Source organism: Gadus morhua, chromosome 4, assembly GCF_902167405.1.
Source record: "Gadus morhua chromosome 4, gadMor3.0, whole genome shotgun sequence".
Taxonomy (NCBI): Eukaryota; Metazoa; Chordata; class Actinopteri; order Gadiformes; family Gadidae; genus Gadus; species Gadus morhua.
Genome location: NC_044051.1, coordinates 15482496 through 15507403, shown reverse-complemented (window position 1 = coordinate 15507403; position 24908 = coordinate 15482496). Strand labels below are relative to the sequence as shown.

Genomic DNA, 24908 nt, shown 5'->3' with positions numbered 1-24908 from the left:
ACAGACAGACAGACAGACAGACAGACAGACAGACAGACAGACAGGCAGGCAGGCAGACAGACAGACAGACAGACCACAGTGTAAGGCCTCTGAGTTCAAGTGTGTGGAGGGCGTTTGAGTGTGTGGATGGTTATCAATGTTTTCTCAATCTCTTTAACTTTAAGCGTGTGTAGTGTGTGTTTGTGCGAGTGTGCACGTTCGTGAGTGCCTGTGTACGTTTGTGTGTGTGTCGGTGTGTGTGTGTGTGTGTGTGAGTGCGTTGTGAAACAGGAGACGTGGAGCTTTCACCGCACACAGTGGGAAATATTTGGGATGGTTTCCCTTGGAATGTCTTGGCGTGTCTGTGGAATGTCTCCCTCCCCCTCCCTCCCCCTCCCTCCCCCCATCTCTGTCTCCCCCTTAGTTCAGTCCTTCTCACTCCTCTCCACAGAAGAGAGTGCATGTGTTTGTGTGGGTCTTTGTGTTTGTGTGAGAGGGTCTTTGCGTGCATGTGTGTGTGTGTGTGTGTGTGTGTGTGTGTGTGTGTGTGTGTGTGTGTGTGTGTGTGTGTGTGTGTGTGTGTGTGTGTGTGTGTGTGTGTGTGTGTGTGTGTGTTTTTGTGTGTGCGTGTGCATGGTAGGGAAGTGAAGGACTTAAATTGGAAATGGCGGGACCGACAAATTGTAAGTCTGTTTTCCAAGAACTCACACCTCATGAATAACAAGAAGGACCCTCTCTCTCTCTCTCTCTCTCTCTCTCTCTCTCTCTCTCTCTCTCTCTCTCTCTCTCTCTCTCTCTCTCTCTCTCTCTCCCTCTCTCTCTCTCTCTCTCTTTCTCTCCCTCTCTCCCTCTCTCTCTCTCTCTCTCTCCCTCTCTCTCTCTCTCTCTCTCTCTCTCTCCCTCTCTCTCTCCCTCTCTCTCTCTCTCTCTCTCTCTCTCTCTCTCTCTCTCTCTCTCTCTCTCTCTCTCTCTCTCTCTCTCTCTCTCTCTCTCTCTCTCTCTCTATCTAGCACAAATAAACATGCAAACCATCAGTCCCCTAAGGGCCCCAGAGGATCCGGGGACCCTGAAGAGCACCTTCCCTCGCCTGACAGATGAGATGTCTGTGGAGTTCATCTTTACTGCACAGAGTTTGGCAGTCTTACAAACCCACAGACACAAAAACATATGCACACGCATTCGTACACATGCACTCACACACATACAAACACTTGCACTTGCACACTTGCAAGCACACATGCACGCACAAACACATGCACACAATCAAGCACTCACGTTCACACACACACACGCAAGCACGCACGCACACACACAATCACGCACACAATCACAAGCACATGCACGCACGCACACATGCACGCACGCACACACGTTCACACACACTCACACACTCACGCACACACTGCTGTCACATGATCACCTTGTTTCCATTTCCTACATATGTGTATGAGAGCAGACAAGCACATTTCTTCTGCCGGTGTTTGAATAAACAGGTGTATGAAGAATGCTGTTGGACGGAGAGAAAGAGCCCCTGTGATCGTGAAAGATGCATAACTGAGATACACACACACACACACACACACATTCTGAAACAGATGTAAAGGAAAATAATAAGCGGTGTGAAATGGGATACTTGCACTCGCACATGTGCACACACACACACACACCGTAGCAAATATTTTTCCAACCCAAACACTTGCATGCACGCAGACACACACACACACACACACACACACACACACAAACGCACGCACACCACACACACACACACACACACACACACACACACACACACACACACACACACACACTCACACACACACACACACAGCTACTGAAGGGTAACTTTAAACACGCCTCATCTTCACATTCCTGGTGTTTCTCAGCCTGCTCTCTTTGTAGATCAAAGCACAGACAACAAGTCTCTCTATCTCCCTCCCTCCCCCCTCCTCCCCCTCCTCCTCCTTCCTTCCTTCAATGCCACCTTTCTCAGACACTCTCTCTTCCTCTCTTTCTCTCTCTCTTACACTTTCTCTCTCTCTCTCCCACTCTATCTCCCACTCTCTCGCTCTCTCTCTCACACCCTCTCCTTCTCTCTCGCTCACCCTCTCGCTCTCTCTCTCTTTCTCTCTCTCTTTATTGGCATCGAGAACGCATATTTACGTCGCCAAAGCACAAAAATAACATGCTTATAAACAAAGTTAGTAGCAACACATTAAGTACAATCCCCTGAAACACAATTTAATAGCAATGAGAATGTGTGTACACGATGAAAAAGTAAGATGATACACTCGCACACAACGTCTAACTGATCACTGTTTTGATTGTTTGTTTGTTTTGTTTTGTCTTGTTTTTGTTTTATTTATTTTTTATTTTTTATGTTTATTTATTTATTTTTTCCACAATGTCTTGCTTTTTAAACGATTTATGATGACTATATGCTCTGTATGGTGACCTTGGGTGTCTTGAAAGGCGCCTCTAAATTAAATGTATTATTATTATTATTATTTTTTAAGTAAGGAGGTAATTTTTAGGATGTGGTTAATTAAATCAAGCTATTTCCTTGAACCCGGCCATAGCCAGTGGAACTTATAATTATAATACATTTCTGAATTAATTCGGTGTCCAGAAGTATGTTACAATCTACGTTACAATCTACGCTCTCTCTCAAAAAAAAGTATCAAGAAATGTCTAAACAGAGCCATGTGTTACATTGCCATCAAATATTTAATATTTAGAATAAACTTTAAAAAAACAAATCAGAATTCTGCTCTTGCTGATAAAAAACAAAAAAATATATATACTCTCTCTCTCTCTCTCCAACTTTCTCTCTTTCTCCCGCTGTCTCTGTCCCTCGCTCTCTCACGCTCTCTCTGTCTCTCCCTCGTACACTGTTATTTATTCTGACTCTGTAATACCCTTGTAATCGTCTCTCTCCATCTCAGTCTCTCTCACCCCCACACCCTCCCTCCCTCCCTGCCTCTCACCGATCGCCCCTCTTATTCTCTCCCTCTCCCCTCCCCCTCCCTTCCTTCCTCCCCCCCCCCCCCCCCCCCCCCCCCCCCCCCCCCCCCCCCCCCCCCCCCCCCCCCCCCCCCCCCCCCCCCCCCCCCCCCCCCCCCCCCCCCCCCCCCACCTCTCTCTCTCTCACGGTGTGGTAGTTCCTGTTTGCTCTCATTTTCACTTCCCCTGCAGTCTGCTGCGTGGGAACCAGAGCTACTGCTGTGTGTGTGTGTGTGTGTGTGTGTGTGTGTGTGTGTGTGTGTGTGTGTGTGTGTGTGTGTGTGTGTGTGTGTGTGTGTGTGTGTGTGTGTGTGTGTGTGTGTGTGAGTGTGTGCGTGTGTTTGTGTGTGTGGTGTACACATATAAAAAAGGTGTCATAAACTGATTTTCTATTGGTGCTGTGGGTTCTCAACGTTGCATCGTGTTGTGCATGCGTGTGTGTGTGTGTGTGTGTGTGTGTGTGTGTGTGTGTGTGTGTGTGTGTGTGTGTGTGTGTGTGTGTGTGTGTGTGTGTGTGTGTGGTTGTGTGTGGGAGTGTGTGCAGAGTGGCATGTCGGTGTGCAGAGTTGAGTCAGTGCTGTGATGTGCAAAATTGTTGCGCTGTGGTGGGAATAAGTAAAGGTCTGCTTGTGTGTGCGTGCGTGTGTGTGTGTGTGTGTGTGTGTGTGTGTGTGTGAGTGTGTGTGTGTGTGTGTGTGCGTGTGTGTGTGTGTGTGTGTGCGTGTGTGTGCGTTTAAGTGCCTGTGTACATGTGCGTCTTCTTCTTCAGAAATAACAGCCGTTATTTCAAGCTATTTCAAGCTATTTCGCACTTGACACTGAGAATGCAACAGCAAATGTGGCCGTTCAGACCCACACATGCATTCACAAGCCGGATAGCATTACCTTATTTATGAGATAAGGCATTAATTACATGACATATGCATCCCTATCCTGTACATTATTCTTCATGAGTTGAGGGGGGGGGGGGGGAGAGAGAGAGACTATAGCTAATCTGTGAGTTAGATGATCAAATAACAAAGGGGTTCACTTTTCCTTGGAGGGCCATGGTGCAGGATGGGGTGAATCACACACAGACACATGCACTCACACAAAGACACACACACACAAACATCCACATGGCATGCACACGCACACTCCTATGACTAATTTGATGATAATGGTTAAATATGACCAACGTGCATGTGTGTGAGACATACAGACCAACACACACACACACACACACACACACACACACACACACACACACACACACACACACACACACACATACATTCAGTGGTTATATGAAAGCATTATGATAAAATTAATCATCATAGCAAAAAGCCACTCTTGTAGATAGTTGACAAAACACAGCATGAAGATGGGACGTGGCAATCAACGTTTGCCAGAAGCTTATGTATAATGTGAATGATCAGCTACTCTAGGCTATACGCCTTTGGAGAGAAGCTGAGGGCTTGGGAGTAAAAAAGGTCCAGACGTTTGTTCCAATACGTTTTAACACGCTGGTTACTTGGTAATTCAAGGTCAGTTGTGCAACGTGTAAAAACAATCCACTGCTCTCTTTCCCATGTTATTGCCTCACATACAAACTGTTGAAAAGCTGAATCTTTTTTAATTCTTCACAGCCGTTGACTTCTCTGCCTGCCAGGCTGCCAATCACTCAATGCTCACTGTCAGTCCCCTGGGGATCGCTCCCTGGGGTGTTGTTTTGGATAACCTGGGTGTATCCCACCCTCCCCCCTCCCCAGTGGCATACAAACAAGCCCTGCGGTGTGTGGTTGTGTGTGTGGTTGTGTGTGTGAATGTGTGTGTGAGTGTGAGTGAGTGAGTGTGTGTGTGAGTGTGTGTGAATGTGAGTGAGGGTTTGTGTGTGTGTGTGTGTGTGTGTGTGTGTGTGTGTGGACACTTTCAGGACCGTATGCTGAGCAGAACACACTTTTACAGGTTAACAAGCAGTTTCGTTCCCTATGTCATATTATTCATCTCCATTATGTATTACATTGACCACACACACACATACCCTTATACACACACAAACACACACACCCATACACAAATGTGCAAGTACAAGAGCAACACACAAAGAATATCCAGACCCATCTTGACACAAACACATACATCAAGGCATACCAGCAGAATACACACAAATCTACACACACACAGCGGTCAACTGGTGGTCCAGCCAGCCTGTGTGTATCTGAGGGAGCTGTTCAGCCAGGCGGGCTTGACGCATTGACACTGGATTCCCACCATAAGCAGCTGTCAGGTATTTCTCAGACGATTGAACTTCTGGTATCATGAACCGCTAACCACTTTCTAAACTTTTATCAAAACATGTTGTAGTATTACACAACTCAGAACCAATTTCAATTCAGTTTCCATGCATTGCATTTATGTGTGTATTTATATTAAAGTTGAAATGAACTGTATAATGACCTGTTTCATGGTATATTTCAGTTTTGGGATTTAAATGTAATGGTGTTAATGACAGGTTGGAACTGTATAGATCTCTGTCGAGTTTTAAATGAAAAGAAGAGTTGGCAAGTTCAAATGAATCTGAACTGTTTTCTCCCAAATACTTCCTCAACTTTCTTGTCATACACTAAGTCAGATAAAGTAATTATAAAAACAGGTGTACTTGGGTAACAAAGCCTCCATCCCAATGACGAGAGAAGGACCTCATTCTGGGCATGCCGTCACAGGCCAAGAAGGTTTCAGCTATTCAGTGGAAAATCAGACATTCCCAGATTTGTAGTTGAGCAGCATATTTTAATAGTCAAAAGCAATACATTTCAGAGTTGTGGAAAGTAGCAGGCATCTTTTAATAGCAAAGATAAAGAAATACCCTGTTCTCTTGTTTGGAATTATTTTAAAAGAAAAGTTAAAAAATACACTTTGGTTTCAAACATAAACTCAAGTGGTAACCTTTGAACAATTGATAAAAAAAACCTGCTTTGATGAGCGATTCATAAAAAAAAGCGTCTGCGTCTCCATTTAAAACTTTACAAAGAACGGTGGTCGTGGACTCATGTTTAAAAAGGCGTCAGACGGCGAGCTTCTCGGGGGTCAGCCCGTAGCGGGAGGGCTCCCTGCCGACCGCGGAGAACACCTCCAGGAGGCAGAACGCGTCCGTGGCTGGAGAACCAGAGAGACACAGAGAACATCAACAAAAGACAAGTTGGGTTTCCCACTGAACACACAGACACAGCTTGTTTGTAGCAAGAACGAAACCAGCTCCATTAAACATCCATTAACAAAAAAACACACAACCGCAACGGAGCAATGAACCCTGGAGAGTTCAAGTTGTTTACCAGAGAGGAGGAATGGAGAATTTTTCCTTCAGGCCCCCAGTCTGGGGCCAGAGACGGAAGGCTGTGTGGATGGATGGCTCCCTGTAGCCTCCACTCAAACACACACACACACACACACACCATATCCCCGGCTGGGTTTTACCTGCATATCTAATCTGGCTCGGGTGGAGGGGCCTCCGCTCCCAGTAGGACAGCTGTTCCCTCTTGTCCAGTGGCTTTCCCAGGACGTGCTGCACCAGTTGACTCAGGCCTTTTTCCGCCGTGCGCTTGACTTTCAATCGTTTTATCTGCAGGGCCGGACGGGAGGGTAGAGGGAGTTTAAACACGTTGTCTTCAATCAAGGTTCAAGGCAAAAAAAATTATCTGCTTCGTTTTCATTTGAGATTCTAATTCTAATTCTCCACATTATACAGGATGGAGTGACGGTAGCGGTGCAGCGGGCAGTGCTACCTCTTGGTGAACCGAGTGCAGGTCCAGCACACGGGCCATCTTCAGGGGCTCCGGGAGAGACCAGGTGGTCTGGAGGTACTTGAGGTCTCCTCCCAGATCATAGCCTTCAAGAGGAGCAGAGGAAGGAACCAGGATGAAAGATACAACATGGTCCCCATACCCTTCATTCAGATGGAGAATATCTCTCTCTTTTGCCTACATCAGCTTGTTCGCCACGGTATCAAAAGAGTAAACGATATAGGGACAGGACACAGGGAATAGAAATATCTAGCTCATAAACTAAAATGTCAAAGACAATCGTAAAGGAAGCCGTCAGATGACGAATGTTTTTTAATAAGGTGCTTCTTTTGGCGGTATTTATTTGAACGTGGTACTACTGCGTAAGGTATACAAGTATTCAACGAACGGGACGTCTTTTAAGCCTGTATAACTAAAACGCACTCGACAGGCCTAGTCCACCAAGCCTCCATCTTGGTTCTAAGCGGTAGCGGTGAGCGGCGACAGGTCGCTGAGCGCCTTCCGTTGCCTCTCCGGAGCTCTTCTCTTGCCCCGACTCGCTCCCTTTAGCCGGCCCCCTTACCTAGCTTCCGGACCTTGGTGTCGCATAGGAAGGACTTCATGAAGTCCAGGGTGCTGGGGTGCTGCCAGAGGTCCGCGGAGCACATGTCCACTATGAAGACCTGGTCCAGGACGGCCAGCTGGATCAGGGCCACGCGCTGGGGCACCACACAGCCGAAGCCCGCCCGCCACTCCATGTCCACCCCCACCGTCCCGCCTTCCTGGGGAGCCACCAGGGACGTTTTTTGCAGATGAGATTACTTATGCTACTTCACTTATACACGCCCTTATTTTGAAAGTCAAGTCTAAGCTAATGGAAAATAAGGGTTAGGGTTAGGGTTAAACTGATTGAAGCGTCACAGCGTTACGTTGATACTTGACCCTGCCGTTTAAAAAAAAAGGACTGAAGAATAGCGACACATTATTTATATTCCTATATAGCTCTGTATATATTTTTGTATGGGGCAGCTGTACCTTGAACACCAGCTCTCGGCACTGCTGCAGGTCCTCCACAGTGCCCAGGAAGTGGATGTTGTCTCTGCTGATGGGCAGCTGGTAGTAGCGGTCAGAGTGATGCTTTGGCACGGCCCACTCCTGGGTTGTGGCATTCAGACAAGACTTTCTGAAGCGAAGATCAAGTCATTGGGGGTGCAAGTGAATTAGAAAACTGGGGGGTTAATCCTCGGTGCCAATAGAACGGTAGACAGTTATGGGTGAACTTGAGGTCATGACAATGGACACAATGACAGCACGTTATTTGGGCTGGATCAACTGAGACTAGCATCTGACTTTTAAATAACAAAGCATATATTGTTCCAGACAATATTATGAACACACTGAGTTATGATAAGAGGTCTATTTCGGTGAGTTTATAGTATACCCATTCATCAAAACATTTAAAATCAAAAGTTTACAGAAAATACAGATATTTACTTCATATTTGCAGTGCAACCAAAAAAAAATTAGACACACGATATTTTCGTGTGCCTCAGGCTTAAGATTACACCAAGATTGCTGAAGGGACGTCTGGATTTCTATTCTGAAAAGAAGGCTTGGTCTGTCTGATGACCTCATTAAGTCCACTTGTGTTTTGTCAACTTACTGTGCGTTTGGTCCACCTCTGACAATCTTTGACAAATGGGCTGCATGTTTTGAACTAGTATAATTTGTCAAAAGTGCGTCCAGATATATTTGCATCTCAGGGTCATCTGCTATAATTGCCTAAGAACAAACATTAGATATGGTCAAACAATATAGTAATATATGCATTTAAAATGAGAGGGCCGGCAGGCATATCTGCTAGTAAAGCCTATTTACCTTTGTGTGGTCGCACCAGTTTTCCTGATCAATATCTTTCTATAAAGAAAAGTGGATTAATATTTTCTTTCTTTGAGAACTTGCCAACTCTTCCTCCCCACAACACACTCTTCACATCAAAGCAGAGGTGCATTACAAAACAAAATATCAAAGTTTTGAATGGAGATCACTTTGAAAACGGAGCATATTTCCTATGTTGTGGTTTAACCGTTGGTTAGCCTGTGGTCCATCTACTCACCCATTTGAATCTCTTCTCCATGAGGAATCGCAGGGTGCCTTTCTTCCTCATGTGCACCGAGTGGTGACACAGGGCTGGGAACAGAGAGGAAAGTCCCTGTCTGTTTGTGGCTTTTAAATGAGCGCGCACCACACACACACACACACACACACACACACACACACACACACACACACACACACACACACACACACACACACACACACACACACACACACACACACACACACACACTGTGGCATCCCACCACGTGGTCCTCGGCCTGGACGGGCCCGGGGTACCGTGGAGGACGGGGTGTACCACCCCCACCCACCAGCCGGCGATGGAGAGCAGCCCTTTCGGCACCCCAATCAGGGTGATTGGGGGACACCTGGCCGAAAGCACGGGAGCCATTTTAAAAGGAGGCACAGCACAGCACAGCACGGCTCGGGAGACCAGGAACAAGGACGTAGTAAGCGCTCTGGTCCACGAGCGGCTAGAGGCTCACGGAGACCCTAGAGACCGCGTCTGCATTGTCTGATTTAAGTTGTCTGCAATAAATGCCTGCCATGGCTAAAAATCCTACGCAAAGTGTCGTTTGTCCGTGGAACCCGGCTCATTTGGGTAGCGGGTTGCCACAACACACACACACACACACACACATTATATGGTACAGACGAATTGAAGGATTCGCCCTACATACATGAACACACACACACACCCTTACCTGGGTCAATGTTGAACTTCCCAATAAGTCGAAATACGTGCTTGGAAAGAACCTTTGACGTCAACTGGTTAATGTGAACTGGCTCAGGACGAGATCAGGGTACATCCTATCCATAAACAAAAAAAAAATGCATTCAAAACCACGATCCACGAGACGTGATGCGTACATGGCACTGTGGATGTGTTTGCTGTTCACATCGGCCGTACCCGCTGAGGAAGTCTTGGGTGGTGTGCGCGGGTCACAACCAGGAGTCCAGCAGGGTGACCAGACGGAGCTCCAGGTGAGGATGTCCGTACACAAGGACTCCGCTAACGTCACCTTGTCCTGTAGTAGGAGGGGGATGCACATCTGGGGTGTTGGGGGGGGGGGGGGGGGGCGGTATTAGATCATGTGGTTAAGCAGAGGTTGAAGGATTTCTAGTCCCAACATGGATGTATATCTGAGGGGAATAAGGATGATGTGTACAAAGAGGTGAAGAGGTGGATTTTTACATATAATCATATGTGGGTTTCACAATTACTCATCGAGTAAATATTATATGGTACAGACGAATTGAAGGATTCGCCCTACATACATGAAACCCCCAACCATAACACCACACATAAAAAGCATGTTCTTACATCTTCCATGTCCAGCGCGAGTTGCAATCCCATCTTCACACTGAACGCCGCCGCCTGGGGATGAGAAAGGGGAAGGTCTTTTTTTTTACAGAGTCCCCCGTCGATGATGCAGATCACGACGCCAGTGAGAGCACCTCACGCACCTCGCAGTGCAGGCTGAGGCCCTTCAGCCGGGCCACGTGCTGGGTGAGGGCCGCCGGCTCCATCAGCCGGAGCTGGTAGATGTCTATGATGGGGTTGGCCACCCCAGGCAGGCGCTCCGTCACCAGCTCCAGGGCGCGCTGGCGCAGGGGCAGGGCCTGCTCTTCAGGAGCGACGCCAGGTTCACCTGTAGGGTGAGGTCGACAGAGGGGTTCACCTGATGATTGATATGGGTTCTTTAGTGAACCGGTATTCATCCAGGTTGAACACAACGACGTTAGAAATTTAGAGATAAAGTTAAGTGTATGTGAACAGGGTTCAAATATTTATTTGTGACCGCTAGAGTGGAAATATCAACCCACAAAGCAACTGTTTTAATATGTGTTAATGAACGCTATAAATTCATCAAGACTAGGAATGTGTAGAATTAAACTGTTAAACTATACTCTACAATTAAATTAGTTTGGTCTTATCACAGGTAGAGTGCACAGGGTGCTTACTGAAACCTTTGACCAAGAATTGATCCATGCGTTCCAGAAGATATAATATATAATATAATATATAATATATAATAGATTATAATATATATTAAGTTATATATAGCTTAAAACATAGCTTCATTACCTTAAAAATAATACAATAAAAGAAAACTGTTGCTCAAGGCTTTAGAAATACACTTAAATGGTTAGCATTCTGTTTGAGATTAGAAAACCAAAACAGCTCTTGTTTCCCAGATTGATGGAATAAACAATAAAAACAATCATTAGTCTCAGCCCTCATATCCCATGAAGCTCCGAGTCAAGAGGTCGCCGTTTTTCTTTTTGCCGCTGACCTGTGGGTGGTCCTTGAGCCACTGCTGGAACTCCAGCAGGACCCTCTGTTTGAGGTCGGCGGGCTTCTTGTAGGCGGCGCAGCCCTCCAGGATGGTGAGCAGGGCCTCCAGGGGCCGGGCCACCTGGGAGAAGCCCTGGGAGGCCGCCGCGCGCAGCTGGGTGGCGGGGGATGACACGGGGGAATGTTGGAGAGAGAGAGAGAGAGATGAGAGAGGAGAGAGAGGGAAGGGAGGGGGCTGGTGAGAGGAGGAGGAGGGGAGCTGGGAGATGCAACATTCAAAGACCGGGGGGGATCGTGACTAGCATTAAAGGGGCTGTGAAGTAGCTGGGGGGAGGGGGGGGGGATGTTTGGGATTGTTTTTTCTATCACTTTCAGACTCATCACCACTTACTATAAGAAACTTTTTCATTAAGTCTTGCATTCACAGCGGTAATTGACACGTCTGAAAGGACAAATCAATGACGCACAAATTAGATGGGGTGAGGTGCGTCAATAGGTGTGAATTTGGTGCCAAGGTTAATTGAATGATTGTCTGGGCCTTAGAAGAATGTTTGATGCAGGATGGGAATCAAACCCCTCCTGACATTATGGACCCGATGCGTCGTTCTGACTTACCCCGGCCCACGCCTTATTGTTCCACAGAATTGCGATCTCCAGTCTGAGCACATTAGGGTCGATACCTGCATGCGCACATGCACAAACAAACACAGGTCAAGTTACACTCTGACCATTGGCCAAGGCAATATGTAATTAAGGCATATTTCTTGGCTAATATTCATCTGCCAATATAGCTTTCCATTTCTGGCATTCACTCACAATGACACATTGTGAATATTGGTAACCAGCTACTTTGTTATGAGGACTAACAGAGGTGATGTATAGGTTTCTTTGATTACATCACTGTTCTCCTCATTTAATAAAACAGCTGTTAGAGGAAAAAGTTTAATAATGGCATCTTCTTTCTATTCTGTTATTATATCAGTGACTAAGATAATCAATCACGCTACACATTACAGACTACAGTTGCAACTAATGGACCTGCGTTTAGTCCATCACCACCACCAGTTCTCATTATGACGTTTGGAAACCCAACCCAAATTAAAAATCTCTTTGATCAACAATACATTATGCACAGAATATTTATTATTTTCATTCTACATACTTAGAGGGGGCAGTTTGTGGCTTACACTGCCCACGTTGGGCATAGATGTTGTAAACAGGCTTCATGCGAGGCTTATGGGTAGCATGTTGAACAGGCAGGAGTAAAGCAGCCATAACAACAGCTGAGGCTCGCTGGGTAGTCACGGAGGAACCCGGCATTAGCTGTGCATTCCACTCCGATCTGCAGCCAAAATACTCTGGGGAAGACGACGAGGCCCTCTCTCCCCCCTAACGGCCACGGCGGGGGTACAGGGTTGCAGAAACAAGAGAGGTGTGTGGTTGTTTTTCTTTAGGGGGGGGGGGGGGGGGGGGGGGGGGGGGGGGGGGGGGGTGGGGGGGGGGTGGGGGGGGGGGGGGGGGGGGGGGGGGGGGTGGGGGGGGGGGGGGGGGGGGCTCTCAGTGTGTGTGCGTTCTCCATGGATGGGTCTTGAGAGCACCAGCTTTTCTTTCTTTCCCTCTTTAACGGCCCCATGTTTGTCTAAGCGTTCCCTAGGAATTCGCCGTCACTGGAGCAAGCCGGCTCCAAATAGTTACGTTTGCAATGTAATGCGACCTGTCCGACTTCTCTTTTTGCAAAAGAAAAACATTCACATGGATTTATTGAGAGTTCCCCTATTGTAGGGGAACTCATTGTGTAAGTTACTATTTGAAAAAACATCGGCCCATTCCTCTCACCCAGCTCGGTGAATTCCCACCAGAGACAGACGTGCATACGTGCACTGGTACATGAGCGCTCTGGAATGTGAACAGGGAGGGAACGATTGAACTCGCGACAGGGGGGGGGGGGGGGAGTCTTGAACCGCAGGAGAGGTATGACGCGGTGGGGGGTGTGTGGCAGATGGGTCATTAGGAAACCAGGCGGAAGGGGGCGAGAGGAGTAAGAGTGGCGGGGGGGCTCCGTAGGAATGTGGAACATGTGTCGTCACCGGGGAGAGACCGGGCTAGCGTGTGGACAGGGCTTGAGGAATTCTCCTAAAACACAAGACACCCACAGTGTCCTCTGGGGGGAGCCTGAACGGTGTTGTTACCAATTGTTAAATCCTTTGCATGAAGGTTATTTATTATAAAACTTTGTATTCATATTCTGACAAAGTGTGGTTTTGGACACATTTATTGGCTTGTCTTCCTAGCATGCTTTGTGCTTCTGCATTTTACATGTGAATGTAGATGGGAGATGATAGGGCAGGTCCACGATAGGTTTTCACATTCACACTGGTCAATTCCCAAACAACAGTTAAACTTGTGCGAGAAAATCATTTTACTGTCAATTGGCCAACCACCAAACCGACAAAGAACCCTCAGCTCCCCATCAAACACGGCCTCTACTCCCGGCAGAAGCCTTCCTGCTGAGGGTTCGAACCCTTTCTCTTGCCGAGTTGTTGTATAGCGGACTGCAGCCACTGGTACATCTGACACTTCACTTGCAGGCTCACATGTGTTCATGCTAATGCTGCACGGCGAAACATTAAACCCTGGAAAACCCTTTGTGGTCAAAGTAGAAAGTCAGCATCAAGATACTAAATTCCCCTCTGCAAACTCTGAAGAAAAAGGAATTGAATCCTCTGTTTAAACCCTAGTGGGAGTTTGTTATTCCGTCTGTTTCTGTTTCATTATCTTGTTCAGGCTTTGCAAGAACATATTGATCATTGACGCCTAGATGCAACAAAGAACTTGTCTTTGAACGTGTGGTCTGATGGAAGGATGTGAGTTGGCTGTGCTGTGAGTGTTGTAAGAGGTGTGTTGTGTAAGAGTGTGTTACAAACCCTCTGCAACTTCATCCATCCTTCACAAACAGGAGGTCAGCCTTTTGTGGGTGATAGGCTCCTGAAGAGGAGGAAGACAAAATTGCAGGGATTATATCGTTTTACACATCGTAATTCAATGGTCAGGAAGACAAAAAAACAAAATAGTTTTCAAGCATCTGTATTGCTCTAATGTATGTGCTGCTCTGAAGTCCAGTAGATTTGTATTTGTTTCACCCTTAAACCCTGTCAGTCTCAAAGGGCTTCACAGGCCACATTTTATGGCACCCTCCTTGTCTTGAGGAAACATAACTCAAATTGCGGTTCATCGAAAAAGGTTCATGAGGGAGGACCTAAACAATTCAAGACCCCTCTGGCCAAGTTGAGTTCATAAGCTACTTCCAACAAACACCGTAGCTTTGTTCTGAGCCCCATAGGACCAATGTCTAGAACGTGAGAGTGAATTGTGAGTATGAATTACAAATTGTGAGAGCTAGGGCAGAAAGGAAATGTGTGAGAACACAAACCTGAGAAAGGGCAAGAAGTCATTTGAAGGCGAGGTTTTTATTTTATGTTTACAATTAGGACCCATCTCATTTTAGGACCTTTCTCCGTCAACTATAATCACGAAATAACCCTAGCTCCAAGTGTGTGCGTGTGTGTTTGTTTATAATGAGAAGTAAGATTTTCCTTTACAACACAGCTGGGTAAGGTCTCCACAGTAATGTTGTAGCCCCACCTACCAGCCACAAGGTGCATTACATCGCTTCCTTGGGGGAACCAGAATAATCTAGATAAACATGTAAGATGATGATAAGACATGTCTCAGACTATCAACTAGTGGGATAAAGTCCATAGCTCTACATAAAATCGACACACATTTTGAGTTGCATGATGCCAGATGTATATAAAATTAATGGACACAGACTGTGGGCTATCATCTGGTTGAGCCATAATCAGGCAAGTCCTAGTGTTTAAACCGTTGTAACACCGCACAACTAGTCCTATAGTCAGTTTCATGCCATGAGGTTTTCTATTACAACGCTTTATTTGTATGTCGCTCCGTGTATTAACAAAGTACCCTATCATGGCACAGGCTGTCTGGTATCAGCTCGGGTGAGGGACAGGACTGGCATTAACCGTGTTATGGGGTGGAAACACGGGTATTTTGTCCTTTTACGAATTTGAAAGATAACAAATATCCACATACTTTTCGTAATGTTTACCCGCTTTCTTTTGCTTTTGTTTAATACTCTCAAATAGCTTACTTTCTTTACCGTTTCTGTGTCCCAGTTGGTCGTCTCTTTTGCTTGCCACTTCCGTGTTTATGTCTGGTTCGGGACGAGCGTCAGACCAGTCACTGTACGTCATCATCGGTACTTCTCGGCTGTCTCCGTCGACGGCCACGCAGCAGGGGAACGGTCGTCGACAAACAAACCTTGGTTGAGGTGGAGAGATTGTTGATTTCAGGTGTGGTAAGGTTTCGATTTTATGATTTATGATTATCCATTAAAATGTTGATAAATACCGAATGAATAGCAAGATTGTAAACACCTCTGGTCTATTTCAATAGTATATTTCCAAAACTATTATCTTTGATATGTTCTGTTATCCTGAAAATAATAATGACGTTTAAATAGAAAACGATTGATTTCACCAGTGATTAAGTGGGATTCAAAACAATCTGGTTAACCCGCGGTGTTAACAGCACACTGCAAACTCAGGGACTGGGACCAGAAGACTCGAGTATTGGAACCAGTAGACTCAGGGACTGGAACCAATAGACTCAGGGAATGAACCAATAGACTCAGGGAATGAACCAATAGGCTCAGGGAATGGGACCAGTAGACTTAGGGACTGGTCCAGTAGACTCAGGGACTGGGACCAGTAGATTCAGGGACTGAACCAATAGAGTCAGGGACTGGAACCAGGAGACTCAGGGACTGGAACCAGTAGACTCAGGGACTGGGACCAGTAGACTCAGGGACTGGGACCAGTAGATTCAGGGACTGAACCAATAGAGTCAGGGACTGAACCAATAGAGTCAGGGACTGAACCAGTAGATTCAGGGACTGGACCAGTATAGATTCAGGGACTGGACCAGTAGATTCAGGGACTGAACCAATAGAGTCAGGGACTGGAACCAGGAGACTCAGGGAATGGACCAGTAGACTCAGGGACTGGACCCAGTAGATTCAGGGACTGGACCAGTAGATTCAGGGACTGAACCAATAGAGTCAGGGACTGAACCAGTAGACTCAGGGACTGGACCAGTAGACTCAGGGACTGGTACCAGTAGACTCAGGGACTGGTACCAGTAGACTCAGGGACTGGTACCAGTAGATTCAGGGACTGGACCAGTAGACTCAGGGACTGGTACCAGTAGACTCAGGGAATGGTACCAGTAGACTCAGGGACTGGACCAGTATACTCTGGTACTGAACCAGTAGACTCAGGGACTGGACCACTAGACTCAGGGACTGAACCATAATCACACAACCCTGAAGTTAAATCACATTTTTATGAGAAGCTGTTGCTTGACAGTTCATTAATAACCTTTATTTCTGATTCACTTAACTAATGCAGTTCTGAGAGTCTTTGTCACCAAAAAATAGAAGTCATACACCTCTTTGTTATCCTAGCATTGTAATAATATCATGCGAAACGTACCTTTACATCTGCTGTTTAGGAGAGTGGACACTTCTATCAGGTTTATGGCAAGCGGATCGTGGCATGTTCTATCAGTATAACTGTTAAACTGTTATACTGATAGAACGTTCCAGGATCTGCTTAAATTGTGTATAGAATTTTTTTTTTAGCAACTAACAATATGATTTTTTTTAATGATTCACACTGAATATTAACAGAAGGACCAGTAGGCCTACTAATTAATTTCCAGATAGTATTTTTTCATATATAATGTGAAATATGTGAATCCTAATATCATTAAGTTGCATACTGCAAAAGAGACCTCCTGGGTACTCCTACTCGTACTACTACTCCTACTAGGTAAAAAGGCGGATGTTTTAGTGGGTGCCATGGTTACAATGGGTGGTCCGGCAAAACGTTACAAGTTTGTGCCGCTTGTGGTCTCGCGAGAAAGTAAACCAGGCTGCGTGTGTGTTTGTATGTATGTGTGTCTATTCGTACTTTCGTAGCCTCTTATGTTTGCAGCCTCTCTTTTACAAAGCAACAACCCTCTTGTAAGGAGTCCGTGTTCTGTTCACAGGACTACGTCCAATGTAGTGGTCCGTCAGAGAGCAGCCCAGGACGGTTGACTGCACAGTGTGTGGTATCTGGGCTAAATATACCACTGTGACAGACTGCTGGTCTGGGGTGTTTAGCAACTAGCAGCTAGCTAGCTAGCCAGTGATACAGGGGCGCTAGCTAGCTGGAACAGCGAGATGGAGTGGACAGGTCACGCAGGGGGGAGAATAACCCCAGATCGGCAGCATGGCACCACCGAAGCTGCTTCTACTCTTTGGAGCTCCGATGTCCCGTCTCCTCTCCGACAGGTAACAGAGTGGTCTATTGTTATAGGCTGTTACCTATTGAGACTTCATGGCGATGGTATGAAAGCCAACTAGTGCTAAGCCTGTTCTTGGGAGTGTGGGACTGAGAGACATGCAGGTCATGTTTTACTGTGTGTTCTGGTTTTATGTCAGTATATTGTGGGATTAGCATTTCCTCCTTTTATAACGCCTCGTCCCAAATTCAAGGCAGCGTCGCAGTTCATATTCAACTGGATAATAATACTGCATCAAAAGATCTAACTGTTTCAAACGAAGTTCATTGCGCACTGGGCTAGTTCTTCCATTGACAACGTTACATCTATTTCAAATTGTAATTTTTTTTATCATATTCCGGCAGAGCATGACGCATATATTTTTTGGGAAAACGTCATGTTTTGTGTTCGATTAAATTAGAAAACGTAGCTATTCTTTCCATATGCAATTATGCACTGTTGACATTCCCAGCCTATGACTGCATTGGGTAATAATAGTGGGTTGGAAACGGTACTTGGTTTTGATAGGGGGTTCATGGCGGAGGAAAACGTTTGTTTATTTTTAGTCCTCACCACACCCTGCGCAAAATACATTATCTGCTGAGGAAGGCGTCGGAAAACTGTACTCTATTGATCTCTATATCTACTGCACTATATTGCACCCACCCAATCCTTGGGTAAAGTATGACTGTGTGCTTATGGTCTATTTCAATTTGAATCACTCATCAGCAAAGAGTGTCCTACATTACTCAACCAAAATTTGGTCTGAAATTGAATAGCATTTTGATATCAATAATATTGATACATAAGGGAAGGGCCGCATACTGTTGGAGCAACCAGTGACTGCTGAAACTTTAGTTTTCTACTATTCACCCCTCCCCGTTTTTGTTTTGTGTTGTTGCTGCTCAGCCCGCATCACCGGCTTCCGGCCCTTTCAGTGACAGCGCCCTGACCTCCCTGTGCCAGAGTCAACAGCGATGCGTGAAGGCGTCCATCGCGTCCGGCTGGAGCCTGGCCGAGGCCCAGCACCAGCTCTGCTCCCTGGGGCTGCACGGCTCCGAGTCCCTGGAGCAGGAGCAGGCGCGCACCACGGCCTGCCCCTCGGAGCTCACCCACACCGAGGAGGAGTGGCGACGGAAGGAGAGCGTGCTGGGAGGCGGAGCTCCCCGCGGCACCAGCCACAGCCCTGTGCTCGGAGCCGTCGCTAGCTGGGATGTGTTTGATAAGGTAGCCCTGAATGACGCAGCCCTCGGGTCACGGTCATGTGTGTTGACCCCATGAACGACCGCCGAGGGGGATAAAGTTGAACACTCTGCAGAAAAGAAAAAGCGTGATTTTTTTTTTGAGGACCCTGCGGCTGACCCTGCGGCTGTCCTTGTTGCCCTGAACGAGTGTGTTTGGACCAGATCTCTTGTACTTGATGCAACCGTGTTTCGTTATGAACAGGAAGATTATAGTGGCTAGTGTTGGGACCAGAATGTTCAGCCAGAATGTTCTGGGTTTGATCCCTAATGTCTGAAGCCCTTCTCTAGGCGTCCTTTAGCAAGGTGGCGGACCCCCCCCCCCCCCCCCCCCTCCTCCTCCTAACTCATATTTTTTGTGTCCTTTCTATTCCAGAGTATAATTAACACCCCACAGACGTCCTCAGATTGTGAACAGGACAGAAGTAAAAACTTCACCCAGAAGTACGAAAATGAACTCCGACATTTTGGTGAGTCAATCGTATATAAATAGATTTGACATCCCTGACATGTGCTACTGTGCTAACTTGTCCTGATAGATCAATGCTACTGAGGTGATAGCTTCACCCGTTCATCACAATTTCCAATACCTTTTCAAGTGTACTGCTGTGGGGCAAGCATTAGCAAAGAAAAGCCTGTTGAAGCATGTTTTTATATTTAGTAATGTCATGCTTCCTTCGCGTGTCCACAGGCATGCTGCGGCGCTGGGATGACAGCCAGAGGTACCTCTCCGAGCAGCCTTTGCTAATCTGTGAGGAGACGGCCAACTACCTGATCCTCTGGTGCTTCCGGCTGCAGCAGGAAGGGGTGAGGAGATGAGCTCGTGACAGACTGGGCTTTGATGCATGTTAAAATGGTGGGCAACCAAAATTAATAGTTGACTTCAGATTATGTTAAATGTTAAATATAAGTTGTGTATTAAACGGTAATTCCGGTGTAAAATGGATTTGGGATATGTTTTGTACGATAACGAGTTGAAACATTAGTTTTGGAGCACAAAAACAAAACTGCATATAGACGCTTTCTTTTTAGCCGATTCCATCAAAACGCTATAAACTTGGAACTAGGACTGTAACGATACGCGTATCAAACCAAAAATCGCGATACTCAAAGCCACGATCCTGTCTCGCGGTGTGAGAAGGCAGAAGCGCGATACGCCCTTTCTAACTCGATAATAGTCTGCTGACAGCGCCCCCTCCTATCGATGCCGTAAGTATGCGACTGCAATCCTCCGTGGCTACGGAGGATCGCATTTCTCCACAGCCGTCGAAGTGCTCATATGCGATATGAACGACATTTATCCAGAGGGGGCCTGTGTGATCCTGTCTCTGGTGTTTTGTGTGATTTGACTGGCAGTTTGTCTGCTTATAGGTCGGAATGAAGCGGCCACCGATTATTGACAGGATGGGTACTTTATTCTACCGGACTCGTTCGCTTCTTCACTAGACACACGCGCTACCGCTCGCTCTCCTCGCTCGTCCACTCACTCGCTGACGTCACTCACACACGCATACGCACATTGCCATTCTGGCGCACACACATATGCTACTCGTAACGCCTCGTTATTGCGACGTTCATGACCTTCAGGTTTTTCTCCATCTATTGAAAGTTAGGCTATTAAACATGTTGCATTCTATACGGCCTGATTATGTCATTATTTAAGCTACATAGCCTAATAAGTAGTGCTAATAAGGATATTTGACTAAACCAACCAAACAGTTGAAAAAAGCATCCTCCCACACGTTATTTCTTTATTCATTTAGCTATACTTTAATAGTATTCTTTCTGTTCAAATCTGTTCAGTGTTCCAAATTATTTGTTATTAAATGTTACATTAAGTTAATTGGTATATAAGTGTTGTTTAAATAAAATGCTTTTTAAATTTCAAAAAATCGTGGGATGTATCGAACCGTGGGTCAAAAATCGTGATACAAACCGAATCGTGAGTTTGTGTATCGTTACAGCCCTACTTGGAACGTTAAAACGTTTTTAAGACTCGATAGGTTTTGACGAACACAGAGATTGTGACATCCGTCAGCAACACGCAAGATCTGTGTTCGCCAATCTACTTATCGAGTCTTAAAAACAAAATGGCGTCGACGGGTGATCTACTGATGGTATTGTGTGTATAAAATGTCCTTTTCAATAAACAATCTATACACTTACAAAGTTCTCAAGGCCTCGTTTTATATGTTATGACCCTTATTATACCATCAAAGAAGTGTCGGGCTACTTTTAACCTTTTAAGTGGTTCAAAATAGCGATTTAGTTTTTACCATAGCCAGTGCCCCCATCGTTCCAAGTTTATAGTGTTTTGATAGAATCGGCTAAAAACAGCCAACTGAAGAAAGCGTCTACATGCGGTTTTTGTGCTCCAAAACGAACGTTTCAACTCGTTATCATACAAAACAAATCCCAAACCCATTTTACACCGGAATTCCCCTTTAAGCATCAGAAAATTCATTGCAATCTCACATTTTTTCGGTCCTTTGACGTTGCCTACAATTCAGTAAAGCTGATGATAATTAGGTGAGGTGTATATTGCAGAAGTGGATTGTGCATTAGTGGTGGGTTGACCTTAGGTTGAGAACGGTCGGTCCTATCTGTGTCCTCCTCGATGTGGGTTCATGTGAGGGTTTATCATCAGTACAGGGTTTGTTATTTGCAGAAAGAAGCACTGATGGAGCAGGTGGCCCATCAGGCGGTTGTCATGCAGTTCATCCTAGAAATGGCCTCCAATTCCAAACAGGACCCGAGAGGCTGCTTCAGACACTTCTTCCAGAAAGCCAGGGTAAGCCACCGTCTGCCTTATTGGGACACGCATGGAGGAGAAACACTGTTGGCCTAAAGGCTGTGGAAAAAAAAAAAAAACAACTACCTTTTTTATTTTGGTTTGCATTTCGTTTGCCTCTCGCCCATTTTGCTTATTCCCTTTTACCTCAAGTCCAAAACGCATAATGGGAAATCAGGCAATGAGATGCCTCGTTTGTTAATATAGAGAAAATAAGTCTTAAAACTTTAATGTACATTTATTACGCTATTCAACTTACATTCCAGATTATTATCTGACAAAAACTAAACTATTAGGACTGGCTTTTCAGGGCGACTCATTCCTCACTTAAACGTCCTGACAATTAGTTGATCCTTGATAAACATCTGCCAGGCTGTAACTACTGATACTCCAGTCATTAATTCAGCTATGCAATGAGAACGCCAGGTTTTCCTACCGTTTCCTCTCCCCCCTCCATGTGGCTGCAGGCGGGACAGGAGGGCTACCTCAATGTCTTCCAGACAGAGCTTGAGGCCTTCAAGGGCCGGGTGAAGGAGTACTCGGTCAAACCTTTGGGAGTGGACATGCCCAAAGACGGCGGGCTCCAGGGTGTGGCCCCGCGCGGCCGGCTGGACCCCAGAGAGGTCCTGGAGTCTCTGCCTCCGGTACGTTGGCGGAGCAGCCTGGCTCTTTTTTCTGCCATCGGTCGGTTTACACTGACGTTGAATCGAGAACCTCTGGAGTTTGGTTCTCATAAAAAGGCTCAAAGAGCATTTAAATGGTTCAATGTTTACCAAACAACCTCATCTGTTTGGCGTTAGGAAGTCTTAACTATGGTGGGAATGAAAGTGTGAACGTTAGGGCAATCGTCATGTCTGCAGCTACATGGTAAAGACCGTGCTGCAATGTGTGAGAAGAACTGAACATCATTCAACAAATTAAGCATCTTTCTTTTATTATTCCTAGGAGCTGAAGACGGGCTTCCAGTTGCAAGATATGCAGATTTTACAGAATGTTCTCAGCACGATGAATCCACAGGTAATGGAAATGTATAATTGACTTGAAATGTTGGTGGATATACTTATCTACACTATCCCATATCCATTTCTATATGGTGCAATTGTAAACCATTAATTAACATTAATGAATGCAGTAATACGCATTAACTAACAATGAGTATAATCAGAGCATTATCAAATAAATAAACGGTCTAGTAATAATTTACTAATGGTGTTCATGAATACTTATGGTGTTCATGTTAACTAAGGTTATAGTGTGTTAACCAAGTTTTCATTATTTAATAGGTTAAGGGTTACTAACCCTCACCTTACCTCTACAATTATACCATATAATAACGCTTATTATTGCATAAACTTTTAAATAAAGGTTACTAGACCATAAGTGAACTGTTAATTGACTAAGTTCTTCGTTAGTTAATGCATATTATTGCATCAACAAATTTTAATTAATGTTCAATCAATGTAGCCTTATTGGAAAGTGTTGCCTTAAGTATAATTATGAAAGGATGCATTGTGAATGACATGCATTCTCACTGTTGCAGTAGCTTCAAGTGTTCTTTAGATGGCGCCATAAAGCATTGGGATTCTAATCCCACTAACACATTTAGCTATTGTTTTTGCGTCCTGAAATTACTGAATTCATATTAAAAGCTGCCTATCAATAAATCTTTCAGCAAAACATGCTAACAAATACAATTGATATCTTTCAGTACTTTCACTGTAAACCAATCCACTTTTTGTAAGTTGGATTTGAGTGTCTTCACACTATAGGACAACGTCTTCCAAGTCTATTTTCAGTAGCCCTGTTCAATCAGGCACTGCAGTCTTCAAAGCCAGAAAAACTCTATGCAAGTGTTTCTACAGGCCCTCACACTGCCCCAGAGTAGACTCAAGTACGCCAGTGTTTACAAGAATGAGGAACGAGCCCCCTCTCCCCTCTCCTGTCTCCCTTGGCTGACGGGTTGCCATTGGCTGCACAGAGCATGGGGGAAACAAGGCCTGGATTTTCCAAAGAATCCAGTCCAACAGGGTATTTTCTTAACACACAACTGGTCCTCGGCGGTTGGCGTCGGTGTGGTGTTGGGACAGGGAAACGGCCCAGGGTTGCGTAACCAACGTAATCCTGGTGTCGGGAGCACAAGGTTAATCCCATCCCACGGTCTCTCTCTCACTCTTGCATTAAAACGAACCCCGCACTGTATCCCTAGGTGGCGGAGTACCACGTGAAGCGCTGCCTGGAGGCGGGCCTGTGGGGCGGCGCGGGCCGGTGGGACGGGAAGGAGGACTCGGGAGAGGCAGACGACGGCCGCATGATGGAGATGTCCTAGCGGAGCTGAAGGTGTCCTAGCGAACGCTGATGGCAGGGAATAATCAAAAAGGCTTACCGCCTCACACAATGGCGATCTCAAAGGGCTCCGCAGACCCCCGTTTGGTTGGCAGTTTGAGGACGATGATTATGACGACGATGACAGTTATGAGGGGAGTCCGCCCAAACGCTCCTACTTCCTCCTTGCCCTTCATCACTTCAACTGCAGAGCGAATGCTTTGAGTCGAGACTGATCAGGCGCCGGGAGGCTTCGCTCTCTGCTCTCTACTTGAATGTATGCAGCATTAAGTGGAAAGGAGTGTGCGTCGTAACACAACACACTCGTTTATTCTCCAGATTGCTCTGAATAAGATGAACATTTTGTGTAAACTAGAATTTGAGTACTACATAAACATTTAACGTCATTCTGGGGGCAGGTCTTTAGTAGACGGGGTTCCCGGTAGGGATGAACACAGGTGTAGCCCTTGGTTTTGGGTACAGGCCTACAGATCCATCATTACCTAATGAGATACACCTGGTTCCACCCTGCTGTAACTCTTCTGTGATGAAGGCCTACAGTTGGTGGGAGCTAGAAATGACAAGTGTGGACCTTTCCTGCTGCCATAGAAGATATGCTGCTTAATCTATATAAGAAATGAATGGATCTGGATGGATCTGGATGTCAAAATGATTCAATCATTGATAAAATGTCAACTCATGCAAGACACCACACTAATATGAAACACTTTGAATAATGATATCAGCAACTGATTAGCATCACTGGACCTGTGCATAAGTCCTTTATCACCATAGCCTACTGCGTCCCCTACGAAGCGGCATTGTACCCCACTTTTCTTTTTTTAAAGAATGTATGGCATCTATTGTAGCAAAATCGTGCCTCTCTCAAAAACCAACTCGTATCAAACCTGAAAGGAGAAGGGGAACTTGAGAGACCCGCTGCATGAGTAATCAGCATGCATGTTGGTCCCAGCACTGAGGATGTG

General features: G+C 45.8%; 2 protein-coding genes across 3 annotated transcripts; one reads left to right on the top strand and one right to left on the bottom strand.

Moving 5' to 3' along the window:
- Positions 1 to 5733: 5733 nt before the first annotated feature.
- On the bottom strand, positions 5734 to 15427 carry exd3 (exonuclease 3'-5' domain containing 3). The gene is given in 17 exon segments (XM_030353020.1): positions 5734 to 6120; positions 6439 to 6583; positions 6747 to 6850; positions 7327 to 7525; positions 7779 to 7926; positions 8407 to 8525; positions 8622 to 8660; positions 8860 to 8933; positions 9566 to 9629; positions 9732 to 9865; positions 9868 to 9913; positions 10186 to 10239; positions 10329 to 10513; positions 11152 to 11314; positions 11776 to 11840; positions 14085 to 14145; positions 15341 to 15427. Coding segments are annotated over 16 exon segments (1650 nt in total). The 5' UTR covers positions 14104 to 14145; positions 15341 to 15427; the 3' UTR covers positions 5734 to 6028.
- On the top strand, positions 15379 to 23970 carry cdc37l1 (cell division cycle 37-like 1). 2 transcript variants are annotated; one of them, XM_030354047.1, is made up of 9 exons: positions 15379 to 15533; positions 17293 to 17578; positions 18478 to 18795; positions 19186 to 19279; positions 19501 to 19616; positions 21478 to 21600; positions 22068 to 22244; positions 22546 to 22617; positions 23807 to 23970. In XM_030354047.1, exons 2-9 carry the CDS (start codon positions 17468 to 17470, stop codon positions 23924 to 23926), a joined length of 1131 nt encoding a protein of 376 aa, XP_030209907.1. In that variant the 5' UTR covers positions 15379 to 15533; positions 17293 to 17467; the 3' UTR covers positions 23927 to 23970. The 2 variants fall into 2 exon arrangements, with proteins under 2 accessions (XP_030209907.1, XP_030209908.1); XM_030354048.1 differs by having other exon boundaries at positions 15379 to 15538.
- The last annotated feature ends 938 nt before the right edge of the window (positions 23971 to 24908 follow it).